This window comes from Grus americana, chromosome 3 (assembly GCF_028858705.1).
Source record: "Grus americana isolate bGruAme1 chromosome 3, bGruAme1.mat, whole genome shotgun sequence".
NCBI lineage: Eukaryota > Metazoa > Chordata > Aves > Gruiformes > Gruidae > Grus > Grus americana.
This window is the reverse complement of record NC_072854.1, coordinates 80,148,025-80,173,844: the sequence shown is the minus strand read 5'-3', so window position 1 is coordinate 80,173,844 and position 25,820 is coordinate 80,148,025. Positions and strand designations below refer to the sequence as shown.

At 44.6% G+C, this 25,820-nt stretch overlaps 3 protein-coding genes across 11 annotated transcripts in view; 2 read left to right on the top strand and 1 right to left on the bottom strand.

The window, feature by feature from the left end:
* The window catches only part of TRIM67 (tripartite motif containing 67), a 40,984-nt gene extending 29,328 nt beyond the window's left edge, over nucleotides 1-11,656 (top strand). For all 4 annotated transcript variants that reach the window (XM_054822679.1, XM_054822677.1, XM_054822678.1 and 1 more), the window contains exons 9-10: nucleotides 3,929-4,091; nucleotides 5,583-11,656. In XM_054822679.1, the coding sequence (XP_054678654.1) occupies nucleotides 3,929-4,091; nucleotides 5,583-5,648 (229 nt within the window). In that variant the 3' untranslated portion in view covers nucleotides 5,649-11,656. The remainder of the gene's footprint in view (nucleotides 1-3,928; nucleotides 4,092-5,582) is intronic.
* A 1,408-nt stretch (nucleotides 11,657-13,064) lies between these two features.
* C3H1orf131 (chromosome 3 C1orf131 homolog) lies at nucleotides 13,065-22,238 on the bottom strand. 3 transcript variants are annotated; one of them, XM_054822693.1, is made up of 7 exons: nucleotides 21,679-21,693; nucleotides 19,030-19,086; nucleotides 18,419-18,486; nucleotides 17,821-17,916; nucleotides 17,022-17,108; nucleotides 15,952-16,001; nucleotides 13,065-15,290 (listed from the first exon to the last, which is right to left on the bottom strand). In XM_054822693.1, exons 3-7 carry the CDS (start codon nucleotides 18,482-18,484, stop codon nucleotides 15,161-15,163), a joined length of 429 nt encoding a protein of 142 aa, XP_054678668.1. In that variant the 5' UTR covers nucleotides 18,485-18,486; nucleotides 19,030-19,086; nucleotides 21,679-21,693; the 3' UTR covers nucleotides 13,065-15,160. The 3 variants fall into 3 exon arrangements, with proteins under 3 accessions (XP_054678668.1, XP_054678667.1, XP_054678669.1); XM_054822692.1 differs by lacking the exons at nucleotides 19,030-19,086; nucleotides 21,679-21,693 and adding an exon at nucleotides 18,819-19,022; XM_054822694.1 differs by lacking the exons at nucleotides 13,065-15,290; nucleotides 15,952-16,001; nucleotides 17,022-17,108 and adding an exon at nucleotides 22,107-22,238 and having other exon boundaries at nucleotides 17,882-17,916; nucleotides 21,679-21,935.
* The window catches only part of GNPAT (glyceronephosphate O-acyltransferase), a 21,593-nt gene continuing 18,002 nt past the window's right edge, over nucleotides 22,230-25,820 (top strand). For all 4 annotated transcript variants that reach the window (XM_054822675.1, XM_054822673.1, XM_054822674.1 and 1 more), the window contains exon 1: nucleotides 22,230-22,478. In XM_054822675.1, coding sequence (XP_054678650.1) covers nucleotides 22,230-22,478 — 249 coding nt within the window. The remainder of the gene's footprint in view (nucleotides 22,479-25,820) is intronic.

Sequence of the window (25,820 nt, the reverse complement as noted above, 5' to 3'; positions counted from 1 at the left end):
AGTCTTATGAAATCACATGCGCTTCAATGAAATTAGGTCTAGGCATTATATTTTTGACCATGAAAGTCAAGTAGGTCAGTTTTTTAACTCATTAGCTGTAATAAGTCTTGTGGAAACAGTTATCATTGCCTAGTTGTTTTTCCCCACTGGAGACAAGTGCACGACAGCACAGTATCACAGTCCAAAGGAAATTTATTGTCAGCTTCTAGCCTCTTGGATGTTATTGTGATGGAGGTTACATCTTGGTAATCGTTTCATGCTTCCTAATCTTCATGAGATTAAATTAGGGCAATAAATAAATTACTAGCTTCAAGGGTAAGATGAGGTGGAGCTTGAAAAACCTATTCATGGGACCTGTCACATTTAGAGTACTTTCCTGTTCCTTTCACTCACAGCACACAAAATTGGACCTGTCTACATCCTTAAAAACTATCAAGACTTCTGTAATACTAGAAGAAGATGCATGAACAGAAGAGACTAATGCTATCAAAAACAGAGAGCACCTTTGAGATTAGGTTGAGCAAACTGGTTAAGAAAACACTTTAGGGCAGGGATATAGCTTTGTGAGGTACCTTTCAGCCTCGTTGTTCCTGGAAATAATCAGTTCACACCAGAGGTGTTGTATGTCCTTTGCTAAGAGGTTCTGACATGCATTGCAATAGATGCATTCCTTGGTAAAGTTCCCAAGAGCAGGAGTACCTGGTGCTATAGGTGATACTCCAGCCACTACATGGTTATGTAAAGAAAGACGGAAATCGCACCAACATGTTTTATATTGAAAGACAGTGGGAAGTGAAAATCCTGAGAATTTGGAATGTAGTCTTAAAGCCCCCTGCGATCAGGAGAGTCCCCTCACTGACTTCAGAGATCACAAGACTGGCTTTTCATCACACAAAAATGTTTTAATCGACTGAAAAATACTGTCCTTGACAATAGACATGGTAAAGTTAAGTTACTGTGAAGCTCATGATTAAAATACTGATAATGGTAAGTTAAACTAATTCTTCAGTTTATTAAAGTGTTCATAAATTGTTAAGCTTTATTTTTCAATAATAAACTTATTGCTATTCTTAATTCCTCAAGCCAATCCATGCAGTCTTATCCTGCACATTGTCCAAGCTGCTGTTGAAAGCATCTTAGAATAGCAGCCTCCACTGCCACAGGCAATGGCATTTTTCACGGTAGCCAAATTTCCCTATCTGTACTCAGACCTTCCAGGCTTCTGCACAGCACTTACACACTCACGACTTATCATTGCACACAGAATTACAAATGTGCAGGACTGTGAGAAAAGAAGTGTGAGAAGTGGGATTTACTTGAAATAATGTAAGAGTAGTCCATGTCCAAAATTGGATTATCGTTTAATGAATGTTAAGTATTTATTGAAGAAGTATTATAACAAACAGTTGTATTTTCCTTTTACATGGCCTGCAGGTTACTAGGGGTTTATGGTATAACTGTCATTAAAAGTAGTTTAAAAAATGCATTACAGTAAAGCAGCATCTTTTTCACATGCTGCCACAGAAGTGTACCAGGAGAGAGCAACATCAGTTTGAGTCTCTTGAGCCAGCTGGCTTCTTTTATTGCAATTAAGGCTTTTATTAGAAAAAATATGCTGTAATACTGTCTAAACGATGCACAGAAGAGCGAGGAAATGCCTTGCATTAGTTTGCTCATGAAACTTTGACTCTCCCACTTCTCCTAAAGGAAGTGACCATGACAGTAATCCAAAAAGCGCTGGAGTCCTCAAAGTACTGTTCCCAAGGAAATCATGGGATGCTGGGGAAAAGCAGCTGTTCGGCCTCAGAAGAAGTCCAGCCTCCCTGGTCGCAGCACGGCCAATGTCCCCGGCTTGCCCTTGCCCTGACTTCGTCCTGCCGGAGCTGGTTGCTCGCTCTGAGGAGGTGGCGGCGGAGGAACGGGGCAATCTACCTGCTGAAGTCCTGCAAGACTTGTGGCAGCGAGGAGGGGAGAGAGTCCCCATCCCTCTGCTCTGCCCCCGCGCCCCTGGAGGGGCCTCGGCTGCGTCCTGCACCCACCTCGGCTGGGCTCTGCAGGCACCATCCATCTCCTCTGCAGCGGGGCTGTCCCCGGGGGCTGCGGAGGAGTCACTCAATGTCACTGTGCAGCACACAGCTAATTAGCCCACCAGAAGCAAATTAGCTTATCATATAGGGAAGAGCAGAATAATCTCAAAAAGGCAAAGTTGCTGTTTCTGTTTCCCCATGAGAATCAATGTCATTTAAAAGGATGTCATAAAATCTATTTTAAAACACTGCAGGATATAAAATGTGGTGCCCTGCAATCAAAGCTGGTCCTAAACAGAGAAAAAGTAATGTAATCTAGCTGTAACTAGCTCTAGATCAGAGTACTGTCGCTTCCCACAATGTCATCATGAGTTTTATCATTGAGTGATTTTAATAAAAACAGTCTAGATACTGAAATACTGAGGATAAGTAAGTACCTTGACTTTTGTTGGAAAAGAATTTACTTTATGGCTTTGAAGAAGAGCTCAAAGAGAAACCTAGCAATGCTTATAGGACCAGAAACCAAGTAAAAGGAACCCAGAACTGTATAGTTTGAAATGTAACACATCTGAGAGCCCAGTTCGTGATTCTCAGCTATACAATTATTGTATGAAGAGCTTTAAATGGAGAAGTCAGAATAGCATTCTATACTATTATGCCACGGATAAATCTCCCTCTACCTTCAGAGGAAATGCCTTGTGCCACATTTAGTCTAAAGAAATCAGTTTCTGACACCTAGTGGACAAGATGAAAATTTCTTAGCCTGCAATATATTCTTGCTAACCATATTTTGATCCCTCCCCCCCGCCTTTTTTGATGTTTTGCCTACCTATTGTGATAAATTTTATGTTAAAATTGCATTAATCTTGTGAATGTTGTGTGCCCGAGGGGAGTGCGTGGGACAAAAGACAGCTGCTTCCTTTCCTACTGCAGATTATTTGAAACCTGATTTACCCTGAACAAATTGTGTCAGGCTGTAAATCCATTGCAGAGCCCCCATGATATTAGCAGAGTAGCAGTGCCTGTGGCCAATCTGCATATCTAGTAGGGTTTTTTTGCTCCGTGCTCTTTAAAGTAATACTGTATTTGACTAACCTCCAAATCAAAGTGCATTAATGTCAAATCGCTCAAGCATGTAATGGCTGGCTGAGTCTGTCCTGGCAAGCTCTGATACCACAGTAGCTCTCAGCAGCTGCTCCTGACACAACCAATTATCGCCGGTATTAATAACCGTGCCTGCACACTTGAAACTGCTCTCAGTCCTATAGCTGAGCACCTTGTAAGTCAGGGAGCTACGCTTGGCCCTAACCAGCCCCACCTTCTCTTCCTCCCCAAAAGCAGTATCTGTTGTGCCTGTGCTGGCTCCCTGATCTCTGGAATGCTGGGTCCCCTTAGGGGATGCCAAGGTGAGTACTTCAACTGGAAGTCTGAGTCTCAAGCTGTTAGCAGGCATAACGTTTAGAAATTAATGCCTAGGAGACCAGGTTTCTGCTTTTTCATTCCCCGCTGTGCATCACTTCACTATAGCAGGGATGCTCTGAGGAGCCGTGTCTCCAGCACTCCGGTCCCGCACACTCAGTACTGACCTGACCTGCTCACCTCCCCATCTCTTGTCAGCTGAGGGGACCTGTTAGCTCTGGACCCCGTTTTCAGCTCCTGGATTGCAATTGGAGGAGAGACGGACCTAATTTCTCTTTAGGATCCCCCCATTAAGCTCCAATGAAGGTGGTATATATGCTTCAGATAAAGGTGTGGATCAGTCGTTGCCAAATGCTGCAGGATAATCATTTCGCCATGCTGCGCCGTTCTCCCTTTCCTTAGTAAGACCGCCTTGTCCTAGAGAGAACAGCGGTGGTGTAGCACTCTGCCTTCACCAACGGTGTGGTCCCTTTGTACCTTAGGACTGAAGGAGGAGTTTCTAAAGGTGCCACCGTTGGTGTTCTCCTGGATCTGAACAAGCACAACCTGACCTTTTACATAAATGGGCAGCAGCAAGGGCCTCCAGCATTTGAAAACGTCGAGGGTGTCTTCATGCCTGCCTTGAGCCTCAATCGAAATGTCCAGGTAAGTCTTCAGTCCCGCTTACCCTGCTCATCCAAAGGAGAACGCATTCTACCAACCATGGCTGCTGGGGCTGCTAAGGTCATCTCTAGATAGTCAGTCTGGACAGGGGCTCTTTCCTTCTCAGACTGACACCTAGGCTACTAACACTTTTTGGAAAACTGCATTTGACCTTCTGCTTTGTCTTTATGGTAATGCTGTAAAAAGCAATACAAGTACCTGCACACACTAATTCCTGCACTTTGCTGCAACACTCCACATGGAAAACAGCAGTGCTAAGGCTTCCTCTGCCAGTTTGACTGAAAAACATGAGTATCGTAATTCCTCTTAGATCTTACGTTTGGATATTATTTACATTGGCAAGAGACAGAAATGTGAGCAGCACGGTGCTAAGCAGAACAAAGACAACATAGGTGAGAGAATTAGTGCAACAGAGAAGACCCAATCAGTACATCATTCCTGCTCTTTCTGAATTTTGGAGATGGCTCTCTGTTCTCAAGAGGATCTCCTCTTGGAGGAACCCTTTATAAATATCATGCATTTTTACTTCAAGACCACTTCATATGGCTAGAAACAGGACGTAGTGTAAGGGAGAACCTATGGAAACACGCAGGAGCCTGAGGACTGAAGGAGGTCAGCTTAAGTCAGGCAGGACCAATGCAGCCAGGATGGAATATTCATCATTTAAAACACCCAAACTGAAACCAGAAACTTCGCATGGCCTTATTAGTACATGAACATTTAACATTAGTTACTGGTGGCATCCAAACCTTTCAAGAGGGTTTCATAGCTTTATTGTCTCTGATGCACCAACGTGGAAGACACAAGCACTTCTCTAGGCACCTCACTGCTATATTCAACACAGATTTTTACTCACAACCTACCTTCAGTTTTAGCTACCTACATCCTTTAAGTACCCAGCTTACATTTCTTAAGGCCAACATTTTGCCCCATTGCCAACAAGGGGGCAGGGAGAAACTCTGAGTTTAAGCTTGTGTTTGCTGTTGAATGGTGCCCTAGTACCTCTGTGCGGGGACTCTGACCTTGTAGAAATGTCAGGTTATAGAAGGAGCACTAAAATGTCCGGTGCTCTGTCCTGCCAGAACAGAAAGGAAAAAAGATTTTCATGTATTTATTACATGGACTCCACTGCGTGATCTCTTTCCTGACCTACTTGGCGTCCCTCACACAAAGGTGCCATCCACCTTGCATCTGGCAAGCAGCACTGTTGGACACCTACAACTGGTGGATGGATTTGGGAAGAGATGTGGACACCTGGTTTCTAGACCCCAAGATATTCAGGAGGGAAGGGGGAAGGACACCTGTTCATTTCCAGGGCTCAGTATCATCTCCATTAATATTCTTGATGACTTAAACCTGGACCTGAAGTCCCATGGCCCTTCCCCTACCATTTACTTGCTCTTGGCCTTCATGAATGCTTTCTGCCGAGGATGTCCCAGTTTTGACTCTACATGTTGTTTCTTCTTTGTGCAGGTGACCCTGCACACGGGACTGGAGGTGCCACAATGTGTAAAACAGCCCAAGTTGCCCAACAACTAAGGAAGCCCTTGCCTACCCCTGTGCTGGATTCTGTAAGCTTTCTCGGTGTGATTTGGCACTTCTCAGTAAGTCAGTAAAAAAACCATTCTCTTCCCTGACTTAAGGCATTGTACAGCATGTTGCTCACCGAGTAACTCACTGGTTACAGCTACCCCCCTTCACTTTTAATTTAACAGCCATAGCAGGCATACCCACTGAACTGGCACTCGATTGCAGATGGGTACCCGAACATATCTACACTGCATTGCGTAAGTCTGTACACACACGTGCGCGCACACACACACACGTATATTTATAAAGCGAAAGGTTAGATGAGTGTATTTTCTCTCTCATGGCTGGATTTGTGCTTAAAGGAAATTAGGGATGCAGGAAAAAAATGGGTAAGACTAAGACTGGGGAACAACAGCTGTTGGAACAATTCACCAGAAGGTGAACCGGATTCCCTTGCCACCTGAAGTCCTTAAATCGAGACAGCATATGTTTTGACAGCTGAAGTGGAGGCTGTGTGTTCAGTTAAAATATTCCTGGTTGGCCATTACATTTAGGGGCTCAAAATGACCATTAATTATTCCTTCTGGCTCTAGACTGCAGTAAGCTATGGGATAACATTCCCCTAGAATTCAGTGGCAGAACTTATCTTGTTATCTTCAACAAGAATTAGATTGGTTTCCAAACACTGCCATGCAATAATTGTGTTCATTTTAGCTAGCACCATGATAAATGCAGAACTCAGATATGAAAAGAAGAGAGAAAAATATCCTCAATACATTTTAGTGTTTCTTATTTAGGTGTGATCATGGAGGCCATCACATACAGATGTGATTGCAATTATCAGCACAACTCTTGAAAAACAGTGCAAGGGAGATCCCTTTGAATTGAATTGATAAGAGATTTATTTAAATATGGCACATGCAAAGAGTCCCATGTAGAGAAATGCTGCTTTCCAGCCTTGATCCTGATAAGTCCTGGGCAGCTGAAATTCCAATGTAACTTTGAGATCAGAAGCCTTAATTTTCTATTAGGTTAGTGTGAGCTAACTAATGTCTTGATCCTAATGAAGCACTCGAGCGAGAGAGATTCACATAGCATTCATGTGAAAGCCATCCCTAAGAATTTTTCTGGATTGGGACATAAATCTTTTGTGAGACCTATCTGTGTCTTGCACCTCCCATGAAAACAGGCAGCCGTTTCAGGTCCTGTCCATGACAACTGGCGCCTGACTGACGGGGGGCTTCCCCCAGCCGCGGCGCTGTCACCTGCGTGCTGTTGTCAGAAAACACATTGATTCGTGCGTGTGCTGCTTTTCCTCTGAACCCAGCTAACGTATGCAAGCGTGTGTGTGTATAGCAGCAATGCGTAAGAACAAGATGCAGCAGACTGCGTGAGCCCGTCACATCTCGGACTCTGTCACTCTAATCCTATGCAAGTGCAGTGCTATCAGACAAGAAAAGCATAAACTCTTACATCCCGTCCATGTACTGTTTCCTTTTTTTGAATCCTGCTGCTTACACACATTTTCCTCTCCAAGCATACGTATACGCACACGCATATATACATACCCGACATGTAATTATTAAACCCAAAAGCAAATACTCTAACCAAAACCCAGCTTACTGCCTTGCATTAAACCACAGCCACAGGACAAACAGCCCAGGCCTGCCTTCGGGCAGCCTGCCGGCCCCCAAGCATCCTGCTGCAGGTCCCCTTCTGCTCTCTGCCCGGAGCACATCACTCAGGTAGTGCTGAGCGATGGCAGGGCTTCCCTGTGATCCTCCCTGGGCTCATCCCACCTCGCAGCCGTTGTGGGGAGCGGGAGGCAGCCCAGAACGAAACAGTCCCGGGCTACTGCACAGACAAAAAGCACTCTGCCATCACGCTGCCCGTAACCAACCAAGCATCCTGTAGCCCACCTCTCCTGCAGAACAGCCGTGCACCTTCAGTGATGTCAAGACTGAAATAGGAAACAAAACCAACGACGGGAAAAAATAACATAAACTTTTAAGTGGGAAAACAACGGTACTTTCTGCAAAGTCTGAAATGGATTGTATTAGTAAACGTGTAGACATTGGAATAACTGTGCTATGCTCATTTTGATTTCTTAAAGAATAGCAGAGACCAAGTGTGTTATAGTTTTTCATTATGTTTAATGCCATATGAACTCGTGCAGGATTTTCTAATTAGTGGGTCTGTTTTAACCTACCTCAGCTAGAATGCTACCAGACCCCAAATTTCCCCTCGAGTGTGCTCGTTGTAAAGTTGTCTTCTACAAACCTAACAGTTGTAATCATAGCTTTGGCTTTGAGTATTGCCTGTCAGAGCAGTGTATGGGAATACTGTACATAAGTTGCACATAGTTTTTTATATTGGGAAACATCCTGTGGTAATTTTAATACAGAAGGCACTCCAATTTCACTTTTCCTATTAAAAACAAAAGGGCATTGTTTGTTTTGGGACTGAACCTTTGTCTTTACTCCCAACTTCTGTGAAAGAAACTCAAATGAATTTACATCTTTCCAATCTTCAACCATTGCCAGATGTTTAAAATTAATTCTGAATGGGTTTTAGAAGGGTTTGCGGTACTCAGTTTTGGTTTTCATAGTTGCTTTGGTTTTCATAGTTGCTTTGGTATGGGTTCCCGGTGTGTTATACCTTGGGGAGAAGGCATTGAGCGATACAAGTTACTAATTTCTAATGGAAATACGGACAGCAGGTAGCAACATGCTTCAGAGCTGTAGAGAAGCTTGTTGTTATCCTCTAACATTCATAAAAGTAGGATACAGACTAGTTACCATTACAGTCTCCTAATAACCTAGCAGAAGTGCAAATAAATTAAAGGACTACAGTTAGAAGTAGGTATCCTGCATTAGTAAGACTAATTTAGCCTAGGTCTAAATCAAAACTAAGTGGGTGTATATGTTGATTGTGCACATGTTCAAGGACTTGGACTTGGCATGGACCATAGCAATAAACCAAATTAGCCCACTAGAGTGTGGTAGTTCGATTAACAGAAATAATGCTTAAGTAGTTAGAATTATGCTAGGAAACTAATTACTCCATACGTGAATATTTATGCAGAGCATCCAGACAGCAGTAGCCACCTGAACGTAGGCAGAGCAGAATTTTCCTTTTGCAGAACAGCATCAGGTGGGGAGAAGTGGAGCACTTCCACCTCTCTGCTTGGGGCTGGAGGTAGTTTATTTCTCTGGAGGTAACTCGCCCGAGGTCCATCTCATTATAAACCTAGCAGTTCACATGTTCTTCATCTACAGCATCTCTCATGCAAGTTTTTGCTTCCTCCAAATCCCTTCTTTTGGAAGGAGCCAGCCTTTAGTAGTTTAATCCTCACAGAAACTGTGTTGCTGACTGCCCAGGGAGAACCCAGGGAGCTGAGGAGCAGCGTAAATACCCAAGGGGACCACTTTGGATGTCTCTTGCTTCCTTTTCATTCCTTGGGGTATTGGTGCAGCTCTCTGGGACTCCAAGCCCCTCCGGCACCCGGACCTGCACAGAGCTGCCTTTCACGGGACTCTGCTGCTCCTCGAGGCCAGGCCGTTCCTTGGAAGCAGGAGAGCAGAGCCTTTTGCACTGGGATTAATCTCATCCAGGATGGCGCAGAGTCCGCACAAGGTAGCTATAAATTGACTTAATGTTTGGGGAAAAAACCCCAAACCAAGCCCTCCTCTAATAAACATAACAAAGCTTGACTTCTGCATATGCTGATTTGAAACATCTGCTGCACAGCTGCTAAATAAATACAGCAGGCAAACTTTGTCTTGCAGAGCAAAGAAGGACTCTTGAACCCAAACCTTATCCTTTGTGAACCTTCTTCCTGGCTCTTTCCTCTCCAAATTTCCCTGTTAAACTTAGTGGGACCAAACAGAAGCAGCGTGCCATCAGGAGCGTTGTCAGACTTCCCGAGGCGTGCAGTACTACACAATTTCCACTCCCTTCTTTTCTCTCATCAACTCAAAAAGAGCTCACAAGAAGACCTCTTACTAAGACTTAGTATCAATATGAGCACAGGTCTAGTTGACAATCCCTTACTACTTCTGCTGTGGAAAGGTATGCACTATAAAATAAGCGTCAGTGAGGGCAGTAGCATACTGTGACGTGTCATGAATTTGGAAAGCAATTTGGCTTCTAAAAACATAGAAAAGACAGGCAAACAGCATTGTAACCTCCCATACTTGCCTATACAGTTAAGATGCATGGAGGAAAATATATTGGACTGAACAAAGTAAATAAAAGACACACAAAAAAGCATGAGTTCACATATATCAGAGTTTAAGAGGAAAAGTATTAAATGTAATTTAATATATGAATAATGTTAAATTGTGTTGTAAATAACGCCATGATATTGTATTACTGTAGTTTGTTCTTGGCTGGTGATAGAGCTCTGTCATAGTGCTGTGTAAGGGTTTATTTTTATTTGGTTTTGGTTTTTGTTTTCTTTTTTTCCCCCAAGTGTAGTTAGTAAAGATGGCAGAGAGCACCCAATACTCTAGTTTCCGAGTTGTTCTAGAGCAAGAAGAAATGTGAGATGCAGATTTTTTTTCTTTCTTTCTTACATAAGAATATTTCTTGAACAAGGTGAAAGAGAGATGAGATCAAGGCTAAGCTGCCACTACCACCATATGAAAACCCTGTTTGCGACTGCCAACCACAATTCAGATTACCCGCTCCTGTGAGAAGGGATGCAAAGTACCAACAACCTGGTAGCAGCAGCTTTCTGGTGCCATCTAGTACATCCTTAGCTCACAAACAGAAAGATGAGGAAGGAGAGTTGTTAGACCTAATCTCAGGCTTTACCAGCTTTGCAGCATTCTGCTTAAACAGCAAAGTCAAGAATTCAACTTTGAACCAGGCAAAGATAACATGAAAACCCCAAGCATCTTGGCTAGATCAACTTTGGAAGGGAGATTACGGCTTCAGGTCCTTTAACAGGTTATGGTAACAAATCAACCACACCATAAACGTAAAGGGCACTTGTCACTGAAAATTACCAAACAAAGATGGAGAGTCTTTTTTTTTTTTAATAGATTATTTAGGGAAAAAAAAAAGTGAGCTGCTTGTAGTTTTTACTGACAACATTTTTGACAATTCCTCTGCCCAGCACTACTGAACGCTGCACACACAGAGAACCATCTGGAGTGGCAGCCTGAAGCACAAATCCATCACAAATAAGACGCACTTGGTCTTCTTACGTGCAGAAGCCCATACGCAAGCCACAGAGACGAGATGTGTGGGGCTCCTGCATCTTTGCACAATACAGGAGATAGACGTGCGTTTTACTGACAGAGGCACTCGGCAGCACTTTCCCCTTCTGTTAAGCAACCTTTTGTTACATTTGTTATTGCAAACAGATCCAAGCAGAATTAATTAAAAAATTATTTTTTATGCTAATTGGGTTTCTAACATTTTCTTGTGAAGCAGTAGATAGAAATTTTCCTGGATCCCAGTTGCATTCCTTCATCCTCCATCTCCCTTAAATGTTGTCAATAAAAACACTAACCTTTCTAGGTAGCATGGTAAGAAGACATTATGTGATGAATATTAAAAATAAATGCATGAGGTAAACCTGCTGTTATTTCTGATTGTTATATGAAGCATGAATAACATTAATTTAAATGTTGGCAACCCAAAAAGTGCAAAGGAATAAGATAACAGTGTTCACTTCTGGTTAAATGAAAGATGAGAAGCTGTTTCTGTGTTTTCTTCTTAACCAGGACATTTTTTTCTTTATTGCCATTTCCCATAGCTTATATGAATTTGGAGCTGGTGAAATATACATCTCTGCTGTATGTGTCTGTCACCAGATCAAGAGGAAAATACAAACTTTTTATAATTTTGTACCTGTAGCAAATGTTTGTATTTTTTGAATTGGAAACAAACTGCTTTTTGTCTTTTGGTCCAACTAAAACTTTGTGCATTATTACTACTATTACCCTTTTGGAAAACCTGACTTATGAGTTTATGCTGTTTTACAGTTTCTAAATAAATTCTTAAAACATTGCCAACAAATTCAGCATCAGCACCCTATTTATTATTACAAATTATTATAAAAAATATTATGTCATAATGTAGATGAGGCACTTGCAGAGGGTGCATGCCTGACTCGAACTGTTGATACCTGCTTTGTTACCACAGTCAAGAATAATGCAGTAGCTGGAGAAAGCCAAGAGTCCTCCCTCAGAGCAACCATCCCTGCCTCAACTTCAGACATACCCTGGATTCAGTGGCACAAAAGACCTCTCTTTCTCAGCACCACTCCGTTAGCTCTGGCTTACGTTGGTTATAGAGTACCTGGGGATGTGTGACTTAGCTCCAACCCACCTTAGGCACTTGGGGTGATTTCACAATCTCCAGAAGGTTTTTACACTGGAGTAAGCAGAGCCTGGAAATAACTGTGACACCAGTAGGATCCCACTGGAGAGACCTTCAGGTAAGCGCAAGTCAGACTTGTCCAGTAAGCTTGTCCGGGCAGGAAAGACAAAACTTTGTGAGATGGTTTAAGATGACATACCATCTCGGAGCGGCACACCTCTATCAAGCAGATGCCATGTGAGGGACCGAGCAATGCTACAGAGGCAGCACACTCAGCCCTGGCAGGAAGGCACTCATCGAAGCTATGTGACCCTCCTAAATGCCTGTTAATAAAGCAGAATAAAGCATGGCGACACATGAACAGCAGTGCCGGGGTAAGAAACAGACACCTGGCCAAAACAATCAGAAGTACAGACAAGAGTGTGGAGACATCGTCCATCATGGCCTTTTTCTTTTTTTTTTTTTTTTTCTCCTGCAAGAGACAAGAACTTGAGGTCAACTCCTTCATTGCAAAGGGTTTGACTGGGAGGAAGGATAATCACAATGTTTTAGCATACGGGGAAATGGAAATAAAGCTAACAGTCACAGGAAAAGGCGTGCGAAAGAGTACAGATGAGGAGAAATCCTTGCATTCTTCCCTTATCCCTTATTCCTCTATTTGACCGCAGGTGGAGGGAAAAATAAGATGGTCCCTGCTCTCCCTTGCCCATAATCAATCAGTTATTCAGTCAACACCAGCTTTTGTATATGAGCACATGCTCCAAAAGCATCACGGCTTGCTGCCTGAACATACACTTATGTACTCTGTTAATTACTAACACACACCCCTCCACGGAAACACTAGGTGCATAACAGGTTCGCAACAGTTTTGTTTGCCAAATGTTGGTTGGTTGTTACCACATTTGTTAATTCATCTAGTAACAAAATAGGTACCACGTTTAACTGAGAACAGCATCCTACAAGGATGTAGCACGGCCAGCTCAAATCACCTTGGGGATTTGTTATAAAAAAGCAACCTATCACCATATAACAGAAACCTGTCATAATGCATACACACCAATGTTAAACAAGTGAGAAAATACAAAATTTTGAATAAGCTTTTATTTTAGTGTTTTTCCCCAAGCTTTCATGTTCCATTGTCAGCTTGGCATTTTAGTTTTCAACTTTTTAAGAACTGAATTTTTTTCAACTCTTCTTCAACAGAGCTTACAAGCTTGAGACCAGGACTGCAAAAGTTAGACACACCATTCTGACCAAGTTTCACTCCTTAATAGGTTTTGGGAGCTGTGGAGGTGGAAAGTGAACCTTTTAAATTACCAAAGCTGATTGAGGACATAAACTCCCACAACACATTATACCCAAAGGCAGCTGAACAAAACTTTATCTGGAAGCGAGCACTGAAAAACCAAGCTCAAGGATTAACCAGGAATTAAAAAATACAGGTTATCCCACAACATCCAAAGCCCATCTGCTGCCTCAACAAGTCTTGACGCTCTGTATTCAATCCTGCTTAGCGATTACACCTTCACACGCAACCATGATTTGACATTTCTCTAAGTCTACGTATTCGGTAACCAGATAGGATTGTTAACTCCGGTTTGAATCTACAACCAATACTGAATAAGAAGAAATCAAATTACACAATTATGAAATGTGATAACAGTATTTAGCAACCCAACTCCTCCCACATGGCTCCAGAAACGCTCCCTTCTGTTTCCCTCCTCCCGGGCTCTCTCCTAGTCCTCCCTGAGCTGGCAGGGCACTTCTCTAGGACCTGAAAGTAAGGTGGAAGGCATGCGGGAGGGAGCGCATGAGAAGGCATCCCTTTCTGCGCTGTGGCTGTCCCTACCCCAGAGCACGTACTTATCCTGGGGGGGGGATAAGGGGGCAGCAGCCCCCAATGCTGCTGTCCTTGTGCTAGCTGCGAGCTGACTCGGACCTCACCGCCCGCGCAGGGTTAGAGATGCCCTTCTTCAGGCTCCCGGGCGGCAGCCAGGAAGCGGGCTTTGCCAGCCGCGGGGCTACGCTGAACGTCACCAATACACCTAGAAAGAAGTTACTCCAGTAAGAGCTATTTTCCTTCTCGTATACATCTGCTTCACTGCCAGAGCTGCTCAAACAAGCTCCAGAGGACCTTAGGTATAAACACCACGGCGTGAACTTTTTCCTCTGTTGTTTAACAGTTAACCTTTCTTTTGCCTCCTCCTAAAATATTCAAGTTCATTTAGCTTGAGGTAGAACAGAGATGGCATTTTGGAAATTTGCTAACAATTGCTGTTTCTAATGGAAACACAAACTTAAAAAAAAATAAAAAATTAACTACCGAGGACAAAACTGTTCTTTCAGAAACACCAAACTGCTAAAATCCAAATAGCACTAAAACTTCAGTTTTGATAAAGATTTCATAGAAAAGCCTTGTGAGGCATGGGAACACTGATCAAAACAAACACGACTTAACCATGAACAACCAGTAGCTGTTGGGTGTCTTATGCATCATTTGGCACAGGTCTCAAGTCTTAAACGTTTTGGGGTTTGTTGCTTTTTGAAAAAAAGAAGCACAAACTAAACTAACCCACCACTTGAAATGGTGCTTATTTGGAGATCTCTGCAGAGATACACAAATTATATCTTACCTGAGACAAAACTTGAGAAAAATCTCGTTTTCATTCCCAAGTGGATAATTTTGAAACCTTAAGAGGTTTTGCTGGCCAGGAACACTGTTTGTTGTGCAGTTCCACTATCCACTAACTATTCATATAGATACAGAAACAGATGGATAGACTGATAAGTGTTTGAGAATACCTATGTTAGGTTCACAGCAAGTAAAGTATTGCTTTTTCCATATTCCTTCCAGATGAAAGCAGAGCACTGTATATTTTAATCCATCAATTAATGGATTAAATTAATATTCTAGAAAATAAGCTGATTCTAGAAAGTGAAATGCTTTCTTTAGCACGTATTGACTAATAAAAATAGCCTGTGTAACCTTCTTAATAAAAGGTCTTATTTTTATTTATAAAATGGTAAATTCTCATATTCTTCCCAAGGCAGAATGGAAGATGGGAAATCCTGCAACAACAAATAAAAATTAGGACATGGTGGGAGGGCGAGAGGCTCCATAAATCTGTGTTAGCAGCACTGTGAATTCTATCTTATGCGTATTGTCCATTACACTCTGTATCAGAAGTTCATTTGATAACTTTAGAGGATTTAATTTTCTTTATGTCATAGCTTTGCAGGATCAAGGTCCCATCTCTGAATTTTCCAACTTGTCCTGCAGGCCAAATGCTAGGCACCGATTTCTTCCTTTTGGCCTTCCTGAAATACAAAGGGATAAAAAAAGAATTAAGAAAACCACCAGAAACTCGTGAAAATGCTGAATATGATGAAAAATGTCACCTATTTATGCAATCAGTATTTGGTATTATGGAATATCAAATCATAGCAGATAATGACCCACAGTATTTGTTACCTGCATAGCCATTCAAATTTTGCAGCACATTACAGAATGAATTACTTTTCTTTTACCATTATTTGAAAAAAAAGAGTTTCAGATAGAAAAAGAAGATAGAGTACATTTCAGTGAACCTGCTACAGTATAATTAAGAATGCCACTTCACCTTTCAAGCCTCTGTATACTGTATCTTGTGTTTTGCAGAAATTATTTCTCAAGCCTATGCATGAGTGGCATATCCTGAGTCCACACACTCCGGCTGCAGTCATAGACACGTTGGGGCAGAACTGACACATTTTCAGTTACGCTGCCTAGCTAAGGCTTCAGAAACTGCTAGACACAGAGCAAGGTCAGCATTTTGTAGCTGTAAGTTCTCCTGCAGTTGGAGAAGTTCCTTCCACTGTGATCTGCATGACTTCTGGTGTAAGACTGTCCATAGTTATGTAGGGGGAGGCTATAAAAAGTTACACTGGGGAGGCTATAAAAAAAAGCAAGTTAATTTTAACCATGTTAAAACCAGCTCACCTCTCCTTCTGATCTTTCTTCTTCTTCTTAAGAGAATCACCTTTATGTTCCTGTTTTTAAAGAAAGACACACATTTTAATGGAAAAGGAACAGAGCATCTTGGCTAAACAACCATCTGCACACAAAACACGTGGTAGCCTTTGCTCCACAGAGCAGCAGACATTTTAAAGCAGATTGGGAGACCTTCTGACAGGCCAAGTGATGCAATGTGTTACAGAGGCACTGTTAGGAGTGCCCAGAGCCCTTCCTGTCACCTTATTGAAAGTACAGCCCTCTCGTGATCAACATGCTGCCCCTGCCACGTGAGGAGGCACAAATCCAGCCACACGAGCAGAGAGGCTTGCCTCTTGGGCGTGTGGCAGATCCTTGGGTCAAAAGATGGACTTACTGCCAGGCAGGTGTGCCTAGTCACCCGAGTGTACCTGTCAAATGAGAGGGTTCACCCGTGGCTGGTCATGCAGTGGATGTACTTTGGGCCACGTAACAGGAGAAGTAGGTCCCCTGGGAAAGTGGGTGGCAGGAAACAGGCTGACAGAGCAATTACCCACCCCGCAGCCTGCTCCCACCTACATGAGAAGGCTCCATGGGGAAGCAGGGAGTAGGCTTGAAGCCAGATGGGCCATGCTAGAGGATGGATGCAACAGAAACCCCACCCTTGCTTTACATAATAAGCAAGATCCTAGATGGAATTGTGCTGATATAAAACCAGCTGAAGATCCGGCTCCCTGTGGTTAGACAACATGCAACAAACTTTAATTGAAGGCCATTTTTTTCCCTTAAGAGGCAAAGAAGAAAAAAACCAACCAACTGCTGATTTTGTGTCATTGATCTGTTGGCCTCAAAGGTGAGGCAGTGAAACCCACCACAACACAAGCCTAACTCTGTGCCCTTCATACTGCACACAAGCAGCTTTTTCTGATGAGATCAGTCCTGCTGGAGCCAGGAACCCACTCCATGGGGAGCAGCAGCTGTCAAGCTCGGGCACTCCTCCTGTGCCTGAGGCATTATCTCTCAGGCTCTTGGGCTGGCTCTTACATGCTGTCTTTATACAGAGAAAATTTCACACAAACCTTTCCCTTTTCATCATCCTTTGCTGTTTTTTTCTCTTTCATTTTCTCTTGGTAAGTCTTGTAGTTCACGTGTTCCTTTTTTGGGGGCTGCAATAAAAATTGGGAGGGATACCACTGATGAAATTTTCAAATGGGTTCAAAAAATATTCACACACTCACATGGAAAATATTTTTCAGGTGATGGTGGGGAAACATTAGAAACAGTTTACTTCCTTCTGGGTGAGACAAAGGGACATAAGACATGTAAGGTAGACACACAGAAACCATATCTTTCTTGGTGGAGAAAGTAGAGAGGGATATTTATGCTCTGTATCAGTCCTACAAGGTTTCCACATACATACTGAGCTAGAAACAAAACTCATACCCCTCCCCATCCCCCAAAAAAGCCCTAGAATTTTTCTTTTTTTATTTACACTACTGATGATAAATAAAAATGAAAAGTTTTCTCCATCTTTAACTCACTGGGAGAGTGAAGCTTTTAAAATGAAGCCCCTCCTTCCAACAATTTCGTTTTGAATGGCCCAGTTAAAAATTAGTAAATGTTGTTTTCCACCTCAATCAGTCCTATTTCATCTAAACAACATCTCTGATAACACAACCATACTAATTTTCCAAACGCCTACAGAAAATAGACAAGACAGAATAGAAAATGTACAAGTAAGGATGAAGTGGGACAAGGGTCAGGGCAGAGCATCTTGTGTTTTAAAGAAGTAGTGCCAAAACCCCTCAAGAGATTTTTACCGCTTTCCTGCACTGTAACAGCTGGGTGACAGCCCAGCGCAAACCAAGTGACAATCACCTTGGCTCCCAGCATGATAGCACGCTCCTGTTCCCATACACGCTGTTCCTGCTTCTTGTAGCCAGTGATTCCAAACTTGTGCACTTCCAGACGAGCCTAAAACATTACAGCAAATTGCAAACATTTTGTAATTTGTCTAACCTGTTGTAAAATAAGTCTTGACAGACCACTCCCAAAGAAACCCTGGCTAATACCTGAAATCAACGTGCTATAAAATAAAACTGAGTTCGGAGCTACTCTGCAGAACAGTTAGCCACTGTCCATCTAATCTCTGGACAGCGAGGACTGTCAGGGAGACAATTTTCAGTTGTCCTCATTTCACATAAAACAATGCATGGAATGGATCTTCTCCATATAAAAACGAATCATGTTGTGCTGCACAAAGGAGTACAATGAAACGTGCTACCCACAGCGCCCAACGTTTACAGAGCATCCTCGTTCTTTGGCTGCAGAGCACTTAACCAGTGAGAAACACAGAGAGATAGATGGTGAAGTGGTTTCACTACCTACATAAGTATAGTTGACACTATACAAGAATATCCTGGCAAAGCCAGGTGTGAATTTATAATCTTTTTAAACGCAGCGGTTAAATCCTCACTGTTCTCAGCAGTACGGAGCTCCACGCAGAATCACCAGTGAGAGACTTCACTGGATCCCAGCACATCCCTGAGCAGAGATCAGGTGTATAAAACAACTTGCGCAGATCTGTAAACCAATCAGTATCTAAGAAGGCAAATGCTACTTATGCTCATATAAGAACAGATGAGAACAAAAAGACAAATGGAAAAAAGTCATCTGCTGTTTCAAATATAGATGTCATTATGCTTTTTTTTTTCCCTCCCACACGAGATTGGAAATCCAAGATTACCACCATGGGCCTGAAAGAGCTACGCTATACATTACGAGTACTCACGTAGCTTTACACAGCTAACATACAGTGATCCTCCTCAAATTCTCACCAAAAGATCAGAAAGAAAGACCACAGGGTTGTAACACACCTCTCTTCACACAGAGCAGTGGACAACAGCCATCACGCTCCTCCTTTGGCATGGCATCCAGCCAAAATTACCTATTAGGAAACCCTCACCTACAAGAGATAACCTTTTCTGGAAATGTTTCCTAATCGGTCCCACCGTAGCTTTCCCAAGGATATAAATACACACACCTGCACACTAAAATAGTGAGATTAGATAGGTCCCGCTGACTTACTTTTTCAAAGTTAAATTCTTGTTCGTTTGCATTTTTCTCTTCATCCGCTATTTTGGTCTATAAACAAAATAAAACATTTCAAATTAATATAACAAGTAACACCAGTTTAAATGCTGATTGCGATAGTTTTTTGGAAAGCAGTGAAATGTAAAATGAGAATATACAGTTTTCCAGCAGTGTCTTTTTCTACCTTTATTACCTGGATTTATTAAAAGAGACAGTCTCAATGGCATTTTTAATATGTAGATATTATAGGATCTTACTGGAACAATCTTGCACAATTTATAGGGTATCATTACAGCACAGTGCATATAGCTTTGTCCTGCATTTTCTTGCCTGGATCATCTGCTAATACTTATAAAGAGTTTCATAATTCAGAAAGATATTAATAGCTGCAATTAATTTTTATACTTTCAAGTATAAATTACATTTTATAACAGAAAACCCACCACGTGTGAGCTACATATCACATATATTTCCATTTCCAAATCCATACCAAACTGCTAATGCAGGATAGGACATGAACTTTAAGTCATTTTATTTGAGACAGAGGGAGTAGTAATAGCACATGTACCGTTAGCTGGCAGCAGCATGCAGAACAAGCTTAATTCGCCACTGCATGGACATATATTAGTGCACATATCTGGTGTATCTAATGCAAGAGAAACAGCTTCAAAGGAAACACCGTCAGCAAACAGCAGACCTCACTTAATGCTGTTTAAATAAACTACTTGCTCAAAACGAGGTCAGCAAAAACTACATCTTTTCTACTCCACGATTTACACAGAGACGTTCCATCAGCAGTTCTCAGTTTGGAGGGGAACTCTCCAGGAGGGACAGATTGTATCCTAGGAAGAAAAAGAAGCACAAAATTCCCAGGGAGAGCTCCACATCTGTTCGCTACGGGAGTGTCCCACACGGTACACTTCAAAGCAGTAACAAATCTCCCAGGGTTATTTTAGCTTGTGTTCAACTCCTGATTTTGGGGAGGACGTGCTGAACCACCTCTCTGAGCGAATGCTCTGCCTGCTCCCAAGCATGCTGATGCAGGCAGGTGGCACTGGCAGGGAAACTGTGGTCTGTCCAAGAGTACCATCCACTCATCTTCCCCTGTTTGCTCTCAAGGGCACTATCCCATCTGAGGAAGCAGGAGTACTACATATGTATTAATACTGAACCTGAATGCTTGTAACGCATTTCCTTTTCACTCTCAGGACGTTAAGTCACGTTGAGTCACAGGTTCAGGTCCCAGGGTTACATCAGGGCTTCCCTCTGAGTTCTACATAAAATTGTCCACTTAACCACAAATAAACCTGGTTATGTTCAGAGCATTTTACTAACAAGCCTAACACCAGCCTTTTCAGACAGAAAAGTTTAATTTGTAAAAAGCATAAGAAAATAAATAGCTAGGCATTTTTTAGAGGAAAACATGCCAGAAAAAGCACAGAAGTTTATGGATTCAACCAACTGCTTGGCCAATCTCTTGAACTTCCCAATTCTATGCAGTCAAACCCCAGACGCCAATAAGTGTCCCGGAATTCAAGACAGCCATGTGTTGGCCCATCAGAGGTGATTTTAGAATTGGGCTTCTGATGTTATGGCCATAAACACCCTCGGAGAAAACAACCAGAGAAGCTATAAAATCTGGAGACCAATCAACCAGCAAGGGACCCTCTGCTCGGCATGGAAGGCAGCTCAGCTTCCAGCCAAGCCTATCCAGGCCTCTCTGTTGAAGCAACTCAGCTACAGTTTTTTGGTACCACAACGGAATTTAGCACCAATAAACCAAATCAGAGGACCAAGATCTAATGCCATCATGCCTCCCCTCATCAGCCATCCAACACTGATCCTCCAAGACGCACATTGCTTCTGAACAGCTGAGTGTTGCTGTGATGCCAGGGAAGACAAGAAAGTTCAGGTACCTCACATCCACACTTAGTGACAAGAATAAAGCAGCACACAAACTGCTTAGGCAGAGAAGTAGCCAAGAGGCTTTGCTTCCCATTTCATTCACTTCTTACTGTATCAGCAGTCCTATCTGCAAATCAATTTAGTTTGTTGGGCTACACTTATCTCAAATATAGGTTATTTATCCTTGAAATTGGAAAAAGAGTCTTTGAGTCCTGCCCCCGCCCCTGCTTCAGCTGGCCGCTGCCAGCGGCCCTGTCAGACGGGAATCAGCAGGGCTAGATGACATCGAGCTGAGCACGCAGACCTCGGAAGGACCCCGGATTTTACAGGCAGCTCTACTAACAAGAGGGAAGAAACCAGGCACGGGATGGGGGGGAATTACAGAAGGTGTCTCACAATTTATGGTGGCAGACTGTGGAGATAGCAAAAAAACCCAAAAACCCCCAAACATACAGAGAGGGTTTTGGTTGTTTTTAACTGTCTCCGGAAAGGGGCATCCCAGCCCAGTACCTGCTCAATGGAAAGTCGCTGGAACGGCTTTAAAAAAAACCCGTACCTGTGCTCTGAAAAACTGAGCTATGCCCACCAGCACTGGTGCCGTGCCCGGGGAGCGCACCCCGTTACAGGACGGCCCCTGCTAGGGGCCAGCAGCACCCACGCCTGCAGGAGAGGGCGGGTCCGGGGCAGAGGGGACCACCGGGCAGCCCACCCCCCCACTCACCCACCGCCCGGCCCTACCTGGACACCGCCGGTGGGTGCTGGCGAGGGGCTGGGTCGCCCCTTCCTCTTCCTCCCGCGGAACACCACGACCTCCACGGCCGGCGGCGCGGCGGGGGGCGGTGGGATGGCGGCGCCCAGCTCGGCCCGCAGCTCCCCGAAGAAATCGCGGACTCCGCGCCGCCCGCCCGCCGCTGGCTGCGGTTCTCGGGTCTCTGCCGCCGCCCCTGTGCTCGCCTCATTGTCCTCCGCGATGCCCCGAGCGCCGGGCTCCTCACCTGCGCGACGGAACACACGCCCCAGGTCAACTGTGCGCGGCCGCCATCGCTCCGCTTCAGAGTGAACGCGCCCGGCCCCCTGCCTCCCCCGGGAAGGCCGCAGTGCCTTCGGCCCCGGCTCACCGCCCGGTCCGGCCACGCTCCCCGCTGCTGGCGGCCACGCTCACCTACCCAGGTCGTACAGGGCACCGAGCACCGCCTCCAGCCGGCGGCAAGGCTCCCGCGACCCCATGGCAGCCGCGGGGCAGCGGGCGGAAGGACGTTTGATCCCGAGCGGCTCCCGTCGCCCCTAAGATGGCGCCGCCCATCGCGCGGTCCCCCCGCCCTCCCCCGCGCCCGCCGCAGCGCGCCGGGCAGCTGAGCCGGGGCGGCGCGGAGCCATGGGCGCCGCGGGAGGCGGCCGCGGGCGTGAGGCCACCGCGACGGGGTAGGGCGGGCGAGCGGGGCGCGGGACGGCGCGGCGGAGCTCGCAGGGCCATGGCGGCAGCGACGGCAACGGCAGCGGCGCCCGGGCGGGCGCGGCGAGGGGCGCCCATGTACTCGGTAGGCGGTGGCGGCGGTGGAGAGGGGGGACGACAACGGGGCGCGGTGCTGCAGTGGGGAGGGAGCTGCCAGCTTCACCCCCGCGCCGCGTCTGTGCTGTTCACTCTGAAGCGGAGTGACAGCGTTTGGCGCACTCTTCCCCCCCACTTCTCCCCTCTTTTCCGCCCTCATCCCGGTTTGGGGCCTGGGGGAAGCGGGGCCGCCCACCGGAGGGAGGTTGCCGGGGCCTCTGCTGGGCACGGGTGTGTCGCGAACAACTTCCCCGGCCCTGTGCCCTTCGCGGGCCGGGGGCAGGTGGCGGCAGCGCGGCCCTAGCACGGGGGCTGCGCTCTGCGAAGCCCGGGAGAGGCCGAGCTCCAGCGCGGGCAGGTCGCCGCCAAGCGGGAACCGGACGTTTCCCCTCACAAGTTCACCTTCCCCAGCCGCTGCGGGCCCCAGATCCGCTTCGTCTACCCACCTGCTTCCCCACTACCTGTCGTGTCAGTCGCGACAGTCGAAGCTCCTGATCCCGAGAGCCCCTTCTCCCTTCAGACAGGCTGTGAAGGACCAGCCGGCTTAAGGAAGGTTGGAAGGGGCTTGGGCTCCTCATTAGAGAGGTTTTGTTCGACAGCCCCCAGCTAGGCCCGGCAGAGAGGCTGTCTGGGGTGGCAAGTGTCTGAGCGCCGGGCGCTTCGCAAGGCAGCCTCACGGCTGTCGTGCGGGACAGAAACTCGCCAGCAGCAATGAATTCAGCGCTAGAAAATTGTCACAGGGATGGAGAGGCTGAAGCAGGTTTTCCTGTGTTACATGGTGGAAATGACTTCATTGACCTTGTTTCTTCCCTGCAGCTGCTATGCCTGCATCAGACACGGAGATTTGAGTGTGGGGTGCTAAACCCCTCTTTGTACTTGGATTTAGGGAAGGGGGCTGGGGAGAGGGGGAAACAGTGCCTGGTTTTGGCAGAGATTCCCAAACTTCTGTGTCTCCTTGGCTGTGCACTGGTATCCCAAGCGCATCATGAGCGCTCCTATTTTGTTGCTTTCAGCGGTGACATGGAAGCAGAGGAGTTCCAGGCTCCTGCTGTTCCACTTTTGTACTTTACCAATGTCGCAGTAACCATGCACATCGCTGAATTGTCTGATGTCGAGGTTTCCAACAGCATATTTTCTAAATGCGTTCTCTACCAGTTGGCAACTGAAGCTGGAACGACAGTTTTAGTGGTTGGTAAAGTGTGTGTGTTTTGGCTCCCTCATTGCTACTTTAGGACAGGGTGTAAAAATACTTATTGCCATGAAGAAAAATCAGTTGCACATCAAATCTGGAAACAGCAGCAGCAAAGAGGTGACTTTTCAATCGGCCGTGGCCTTTGCAAAACTCCAGTCACCAGAGCCGTGTTGGGGAATGGCTGTAGCAGCACGGTGACTGCTATGTGGCTGATGATACCCGAGCTGAGTGCTGGGTTTCTTTGGGCTTTGTGTAGTAGCAGGATTTAAACTGTAATTGAAATAAAAGTTGCTTAGATTTTCTGAGCAATGATTTGTCATGTAATGATCTAAGTAGGTGTATACTTAGAGCAAACTAACATTTTCTGATGCTATTCTGAGTTATCTTTTTTGCTATTACAGAGTGTAACTTTTTTTTTCTGTTTTACTTTTAATCAAGGGGGTTGATATAAGGTGTCAATGGCAACAGATGGCTAATACAAACTATTTCCAATCTTCTTAACAGTTTTTAGCTTACTTGGCTCTTGCAAAACACCAGCTAGTTGAAGAAAAAAGATTGGAAACTAATGCTAAACCATACATGCAAAAAACCCCTGAAAATTTTAAATTAATATGGGCCTGGGTTTAATACCTTGTATAGGATTGTTTTAAAAGTCCCTGGAGAGTTGGTTCTGCAGTTACTGTGGGACAATTCTCTAAACTACAATAGTGGAGAGAGAAGTTAGATGATCTACCAAACGCTGCTGTAGTAGAAGGATGGTATCCAAATTTGACTATACTTTCTGGGGAAAAGAATGAGAAGGTCAAACATTATAGTAGGCTTTGTGTTCTCTCATAAAATGAAATTGGCTTTCGATACAGTTGAGTCTTTGAAGGATTTTTTTTTTTTTTTGTGGTTCTTAAGTGGAGATACTAGTGATCTGGGTTTTGTGTTTTGTTTTGCCAAATTCTTGTGTTGTTGAATGGATGGGAACTAAATGTTTGCTCTCTACTTACTTCAAGCGTCAACTGATTTTGAGTGTTGCTGGTGTGGCTGTGGTCAGCTGGCAGTGAAACCTGACTCCCTCTCCCAAGGTTGAAAACTCAGCCGCCACTGCTGGGCACTCTGCTTATCTGTTCCTGGTGTTCTCCCATGTGTTTGCTGGCCAGGCTTTCCTCTCTACACCAGAAAAGGTCACTGTAACAGCCCACGAAGGAACATGTTTTATCCTTCATTGTCAAACTGGTTCTGCACAGGTTGTATATAGAGAAAGGAAACTGAATGAATGAAAGGGATGCCTGTGCTACCCTTCAAGTGGTGCTGTGAAGGTGTAAGCATTTTTATTTTAGCATCTTCTTCTAATAAATATGCTTGATCATAACCAATACTTTTATATTTGTGTTTCACAGAGGCTTGCTCCAGTTGCCTTGCTTGTCTGGTGGCTGTTGCTGCTGTTTCAAAGTTTAGATAAATACAATTTTGGTTTTGGAAAGACTGAGGGGTCTTTCATATGGACTGTGGTGTTAGAGGAGATAATAGGAGACATCTCTCTCCAGTGCAGGGGATGCCGATTGGCTCAAGGGGAAGACTTTTGTCACTGAGATTTCTGCAGCAGGATGGATCCACAATTAGTTCTTGATGTACCATTTTCCTGTTCAGCAGTGGTCTTGGTTACTCAGAGGCTGTGTTCTCTTTTTACCTATGTGTGCACCATATTGCATTTTGACCTTCATGTGGCTGGTAATGGGTTGGGGTTTTTTTGTTTGTTCCTGCCTGGCTGTGTTTCATGTACCTTATGTCCAAGCTTGATGAAAATCAGCACAAATCACCAAGGTCCCAGATGTAACTTAAAGTAGCAGGGATTATATTTGTGCGTTGATGATTGTGTTTTTATAATGTTGTTCATTGTGTTGTCTTCATGCAGCTGTGAGAGTTGGAATCAAAGGTGTTTTAGTTAATACCTATTAATCATGGAGAGGCTGGAGGCAAGGCACTTTAGCTTTCAAAGCCTGGGTGTTGTCTCAGCTTCTTCCTGTTGGGCAGAATTAAGTAATGTGGCATAGAGTGATTTGAGGATCTTTGCAGTTGGAAAGGGTTGAGGTTTTTTGTTGGGCTTTGGTGGTTGGTTTTTTCCTTTTTAGTTTCTTTCTATTTGCAGCA